At 41.3% G+C, this 7,197-nt stretch overlaps 1 protein-coding gene across 1 annotated transcript; it reads right to left on the bottom strand.

Moving 5' to 3' along the window:
• Positions 1-258: 258 nt before the first annotated feature.
• Positions 259-6,901, bottom strand: camlg (calcium modulating ligand). The gene is made up of 4 exons (XM_040032299.1): positions 6,565-6,901; positions 4,755-5,197; positions 4,552-4,617; positions 259-2,763 (listed from the first exon to the last, which is right to left on the bottom strand). Exons 1-4 carry the CDS (start codon positions 6,713-6,715, stop codon positions 2,572-2,574), a joined length of 852 nt encoding a protein of 283 aa, XP_039888233.1. The 5' UTR covers positions 6,716-6,901; the 3' UTR covers positions 259-2,571.
• Positions 6,902-7,197: the final 296 nt, after the last annotated feature.

Raw genomic sequence — 7,197 nt, 5'->3', positions numbered from 1 at the left:
TTTGTTGGTTTGATTCCAGCTACAGACACAAATACCCTTTAGGGTTACATCCTGTCTAAAACGCTGCCAAACCAAACATGCTTGACCATGCTTACATGGCTATACAGGCATTTAGTTACTGCCCTGTGATTGGCTGATTAGATTAGATACATATTTTTAATAAGCTAAATTTAGTCATTTCAGTTCCCTTGGTCTTTCAAATTAAGGCTTTTTCAAAGTGTGGCTTAATAACTGATGCCAAAAAAAAAAAAAAAAGAGGTGAGTCACACAAGTAGTATTTATTTGGTATGAATTGTTCGGTTGCTCATTCATCTTTTGGAGCAGAGACTGTTTACATCACATCAACACTACATTTGTTACTCACGTTCAAATATGTAAGATACCGCAAGAGCCATTAAAAACAGTATCTGCAAATTTACCTTATCAAAAAACAATCAAGTAGGTCAGACAAGTTGTAGGATAAATTACACCAAGTCATTCACATGGAAAAAATATTCACATTCATAAATTAATCAGGTTAAAATTACAAATATGAAACAAGGACAGCACAGAAGTAGAGAGAGCATACTGTATATTTATGCAAGTATGTATGAGAGAGGCTTGAACAAAGCAAAGCAGGATATGTCACCAGAATTACTCAACACAAATAAGCATACGAAGTCCCACTGCCTCACACAAAACTGCAGTGACAGCACTTTCTAGTAAAACCCCCCAAAACACTCTCAGCGTGTATAAAGTTCACCGCGGTTTTAAGCTCATGACCGAGCGTAATAATGTACACAAAACATACAAGGGCTAAACTCTTCATCAGACGTAAACAAAGAAGGAAATTGTTTGTAACGTAAGTGGACCCTTCCCAAAGATCAGAGAAAATGTGATTTTTAAAGCAGTGCTATGAGGAAAAGAAAATCCCTCAGAAATGGGAAGGTCCTCAACACTCGACTATCTTTAAAATCTCTAACTGAAGGTTGGAGGGCCATCTATGTAAAAGTTTGTTTTGTAGAAAAATCAAAGAAGCTCACAGTTTGAGGCAATCCAGAAATTCTGTCATTCTTCCTCATTCCATTTATACCAGAGTAGTTTTGTTCTTCCCGGCCTCTTCTACCTCTAAGATCTCCGTCTTTTTAAGCCAGCTCATTCTGATGGACAGAAATGTTTGATACGGCTCTTTCTACAACAGATTATTAGTGTGGTTAAACGATGTCTAACTTCTGGTCTCTTTCTCTCCTTCTTATTATTTGTTTTAAATAGGCTGTGCAGCAGTGTCGGAGGTCGTCCGAACCTCTCCACTCAGAGAGAAGCAACGTAACTGTGAGATCTCTGAGATTAATCACAGTGTTCACAAAAAAGCTGAATTAATAAACCTGAGAATAAAAGTCAGAAAGCAAATTTCTGAATCTTGTCATTAATCTCAGGGCGAGTATTTTTCCAACGCTGCTCGAGTTAAAAGTTTCTCACACTTTTGTTTGCGGGAGATTTTTCTACTGGGCTGCTATGCTACGATCTGTGACACGGCTGTCACGTCTATCTCGTCTACAGCTCTGGTGTGGACACTGCAATCAGCAGAGGTGTTTATGTACCGTATGAGAAAGAACAGAAAACTGCTGCTTCTGTCAATGTCATTCATACTGTCAATTGTAACGGATCAAGAAACTTCTCCAATCTTTCCTTGCAAGGTTGTACCAACGTCACTTTCACAATGTACAAATGAAGCACTTCAACCTAAAAGGCCAGCAGTGTTCTGCGTTTGACTTGAGTGGCATGAACTGAAAGTGAGTTGCCCCTGTGCGATGCCCTAAGTTGACAAAAAGATTACTATAGTGTTGTAGACTAGCTACCTCCAAAATTCTCCAGCAGTTTTCATCGGTTTGACAGCAGATTTTGGTTTTACAGAAGAGTTAGAACCCTGCTGAGGAATCTGGCTGTGGCATTAGCTGAAAATATGACACCTTGCTCAGACTAACCTCAACTTTGGAGGTTATTACTCCGCAGAATGACTCAAGGGCTTGGCGATAATTCAAAGCGTTCTGACTCAACATCTTGTTCAGCAAACAATTGTTCCTATCAGGTGTCAGATTTTGAATTATGACCCAGCCTTTTGAGGAGTCTCCAGTGTTTCCCCTTCATAAGTTAAATGCAATCTGTGGCTGCCCACTGGGATGTCAGACTGATGACTGTACAGTAATCCAATCTTCGGCGTGATACTTCCCATTTTCTGTACTAATAAATATCCTTCGGCGCAATAAATGGCAGTACATTCTTTACACACAGGTAACACAGGTTTCACAGCTTCTGTTCAGAGAAAAATTAACCTGGAAGTCTGTAACAAACACCGAACTTTGTGGTTGGGCGTAGCTTTAGCGTTAGTGAAATCCCGAAGAGCTCAAATGACGAGCACTCGTCCAGCTGGCGTGTGCGGGCCTGATCATAAGGCAGCAGGGGTTCACCTCCAGACTGTCAATGATAAACAAGCATCTAAGGGTGCAAATGAGCATGCCTATGTTGCTATGAGAGATGGGAGGGGACAGCAAAAAAGGAGGGGTGGGGGTTTACAGAGGTCCTTGTAACCTATCAGGGAGTCTCTGAGCCAATGAAGAGCAGTATCTCATGCGAGAGGATGAAGGTGAAGAAGTAGACACAGAGGTCAGCGAAGACGTCACCCATCCTCCTGTAGGTGTCCATGGAGCGATTGATGACCTCGGCAGGGATGCCGGACAGTAACAGGGCAGCAGTTAGCACAGTGGTCTGGGCCTTCTTCTCTACCTGCAGAAACAGGAGAACCCAAAGCACATTATATGCAAATATATCTGCTTACTTCTCATTATTAATCAATCTATTTTTGCACTAAACAAATCAAGATTAAAATGTTCAAAAACTGAAACTCTATTAGAAATTTGTGCCAAAAGTTCCTTTAGTGGCCACTTGAGGCTGGCTCAAAGAGCAAGTCAATCCCCATAGACTCCCATGTTAAAATGTCCAGCTTTGCAGCAGAAAGAAACATGTTTACAACTTGCTTTGGTTGCTAAATTAAGTGGAGTCACTGAACTGGACCTCTCCAACCTCTCCATCTATTCTTCTGGTGATGACTTAACAATCCACCAGCTTTTCCAAATATGATCACTTCTTATTTAAAAACAAGAACAGCAGCTGTTAAAATTAAACCCTGAGCCTTCAAAATGAGTCCAAAACTAGTGGGTGATGTCACGGTGGCTATGTCCATGTTTTAAAATATCACTGGACACTTTCTTTAGTACCAGTACCAGTTTGGACCCTCTGTGGCATAAATTCAAAATGCTCCTGGAAATATTCCTCACATATTTTGGACCATACTGACATTAAAGCACCACACAGTCGCTGTGGATTTGTTAGCTGAACATCCATTATGCAGATCTCCAATTCCACCACATCATAAATGAGTACAGTGAACTCAACGTCATGTTCATGAAAGCAGTTCAAGAAGATGGGTATACTGTAGTCATAATGGGATGGGCATGGTCGGCAACAGTACACCAAAATCTGACCCTACTATCTGAATGACACAGCAGAAATTCAGACTCATTGGAGCAGGCAGCATTTTTCCAAACTTCTATTGTCCAATTTTTGAGACCCTGTATGAGCTGTAGCCTCAGTTTCCCTTTCTTAGCTGACAGAAGAAGCACCCGGTGTGGTCTTCTGCTGCTATAGCCCATCTGCTTCAAGGTTCAGGGTATTTTGCATTTAAAGGTGCTCTTCTGTATACCTTAGTTTTAACAAGTTCTTTGAGTTACTGTTGCCTTCCTATCAGCTCAAACCCTCAACATGAATTTTTCACACAGAGAATTGCTGATCATAAGATATTTTCTCTTTTTTCAACCATTCTCTGTAAACCCAAGAGATGATTGTCTGGGGAAATCTTAGTAGATCAGTTTCTGAAATACTCAGACTGCCTAACTGGCACCAGAAACCATGCTATGTTACATTTAAATCATCTTTCATTCCCAGATTTTCTGATGCTCGGTTTCAGCAGGTTGTTTTAATCTGTCTAGTTTTTGAACAGGTATTTGTCTTTTCCTTATTAACAAATAGTTTTTATCTTTTTTTTTTTTTTAAAAAGGGGGTGATGGGTGAGGCAACTTCCATTGCCTGGATACAATGTCCAGTAGATTTGAAATCCTGTTTAACCAATAATCCATTGAGAAGTGTAAACATGATCTTGGCTAGCTATAACTGGTTAGTCCACTCTGACTGATTAGTCGTCTCTGAAGACACAGCAGTGTAGCAGAATTAAGGCTGTGAATTCATAGGCGTGCTCCAGGACCTCATGTCCAATTTAATATTGTACTTTGTATGAACTTGGCGTTGGTTGAGAAGATTGCAGCTAAAAAGACTGGGCTGTCAGAAACAGCACAACTACATCGGAACAACTGCAATAGGTCATTGTATTTGATTTTCCATTTATACAGAGAAAAACAAAACTAAAATATTATTCGTAGTGCTGTCCGCTCTGCATGCACAATGTGTGCATGCAGAGCAGACAGCACTAGATGAGAGTCTTAAAAAATAAAAACTCACCTTTGGAAAGTATTTGGACAACCCCATGTAGGCCAGTTCAAGTGTCAGAAATGGAGCAAATATTGACTAAAATAAAACAAGATAAATGTAGCATTAACAAACAAATAAATAAATACATATTTGGTACTGATACTGGCATAAAATGTAAAAATGAACTCCTTACTAGTGCACTAACAAGTCTGTGTTAAAAGCTACAGGCTCACCAGATACTTGCAGACAAAAACCCTGACAAAAACAGCAAGGAGGACGCTGCCGATGAGCCTGAAGACCCTGAAGGGATCAAACTCCTCTGAGTCCGACCTTCCGTCCTCGGCTGGCTTTTCATTGGCCAGCTGACCCCGAAGCTTCATGGCATCATCAAAACGAGAAAAGTAGGATGCAGAGAGAAAGCCTGGACGAGGAGAGCCACTGACATCATCTGACGGCCGCTCGCCCCTCGGTCTCCGCCGGACTCCTCCGATATCATCTTCTGAGGATCCTCCGGGTGGCTCACTGGAGAGCTCTGGCAGGGGTGAGCCTCTCCTCTCCGGGGTGGAGCTGTGGGAGTGACTGCCAATCCCTGGAGACGGTCTCGGAGAAGATGAGGCAGTGGACCATGGCTCTAGAGGCAGATGGAACCGGGGTTCTGCAGGACGCCGCGACGCTCCTGACAATGAGAAGACAATAATCAATAATATGACATTAGCTAGTGCTAAAATGATTGGTCACCCCCCCCCCCGTCCCAAAAAACCCCAAATCCTGGTGTGATGTAACTGCAGTTTTAGCTTTAATTCAAAAGGATTTAACAAATTAATTAATTATCTTTATAAACAAATTGCAAGCAGTTTAGATTTTGTACAGGGGACTATGGTTTTACTTCAGTTCAGAGACAGCATAATATGGATAACAGATTGTAGTACCAGTAAGTTTCCATTAAGTTTTTTTTTGCTGGGTCTGATGGCGTGAAGACACTGATGAGTTCCAGCTTGTCTGTGTTGTTGAAGTTAAACTGGGAAGTTAATGTCAGCATAATTTTTTGCCTCACAGTGTTCAAGAGCACAGGAGTGAGTGAGAACAGCGAGGTCTGAGCAAAAACAATCAGGACTTGTCAAAACTCATAGTATGTTCCACAGAATTGAGCATTTCAACACATTCAAGTCTGGGAAGATTGATTTTGGATATTTAGAGTAAGATAACTTCAGCGAGGGCACTCATGATGATGGAGGAGGACCTGGGCTCGGTAGATATGGCCACACTGAAGAAGAGGGCTTGAAGAAGTCAATTAAGAAGAGAACAGTGACTGATGATGATGGTCGCTTCGATCACTTTTTGAAACATGATAACTATGATGTGTCGCCAAAGAAAGGGAATGACATCTGTAGTGTCAGGAGCTGATCATAGACAGTACTGCTGGTGTTGTGCTGAAATTGCAACAAATTTCAGCCCCCCTTTGGCCATATCTCTCCATTCTTCGTGCCAATGACACTTTTTACCCTGATAAATAAAGGATATATAAAAGTCACAGCCAAAAACCAACTGCAGCTTTTACCTTGTCACTCACTCCTGTGCTTTCTGGTCCCAAATGACTAGATATTTGTTACGAGAGATATGCTTGGCATATATGTTTTTTTGTTTCCTTATGTACTGACTACTGCAGCTTCTCTGCAGGTGTCTTAAAGCCTGTGTGCAATAGGACAGGTTGGCTGAGGTACCTTCTATCTACACTGCTGTATTGTTGTGTATTAATTATTCTGTTCATCAGAGCTGAGCAGCCTGTGAGCCACCCTCTGATCTCCACCTGCTAATGCTAACAGCATTTAGCATGATTTGAATCCCAAACTGCTGCCATTTTCCTCTTCTAGTTAATATATCTGTAGTGAGCCCGATTATTTACATAGTAAGTTATGGTCCTAAAAGACAGCACTAACGTCCTAACTGCAGCCGCAGGATGAGGCGGGTCTCTGTCACGACAGCGTGTTTCAATAGGAAAGACACGCCCAGGAGAAATTCAGAGGATCGTTTGTTACCGATTACCGTTATTTTCAGGCTCGTTTTTGGTGATTCCCACGATCCTGTTCATCCTGTCCTCTGAATTCATGAGCAGCCTTTTCCTCCGGATCTCCGCTCTTTTCTGTGCCGCCGACATGGAGCCCGTCTTCTCCTCGCTGGCCTCCCCGGACTCCATGTCGATAATTAAGTAAATGACCCTTTAATGCAAACTCAGCCCACAGTACATAAAGCTAGTGCTTCAGTAGCTCACGGTACACGACACAGAAGCCTCAGACCACTGAATTAAACGCTTAAAACGAAAGAGCGACGAGCCTTAACTGTGGCGCACAGTGATGATGTCAGCACGGCTTTTTTAGATTACGTCAACGATATGCGATGATTTATTACGGTCAATAGTAATAAAATAATAATAATAGTGAAGGGGCCGGATGGGTATATTCTGCAAAAAGGCAAATTTACAACAAAACGGGTCATATATTTAAAAGAGAAAGGTGATATTTAAAACAAATAAAAACAAATGGCAAGTTTACAAGAAAAAGGTAAAAAAAAAAAAAAAAAAAACTATATAAATTTATGGTAAATAAATGTATTTGTTCTTAGTTTGTTTAAATCCTCAGCCTCTTTATGCCTTTAATCGGCTCTAATACGCCTTCATAA

Source organism: Simochromis diagramma, unplaced genomic scaffold (assembly GCF_900408965.1).
Source record: "Simochromis diagramma unplaced genomic scaffold, fSimDia1.1 OVJJ01000216.1, whole genome shotgun sequence".
Taxonomy (NCBI): Eukaryota; Metazoa; Chordata; class Actinopteri; order Cichliformes; family Cichlidae; genus Simochromis; species Simochromis diagramma.
Note: the sequence above shows the minus strand (reverse complement) of the source record. Positions and strands in the feature narration are given on the sequence as shown.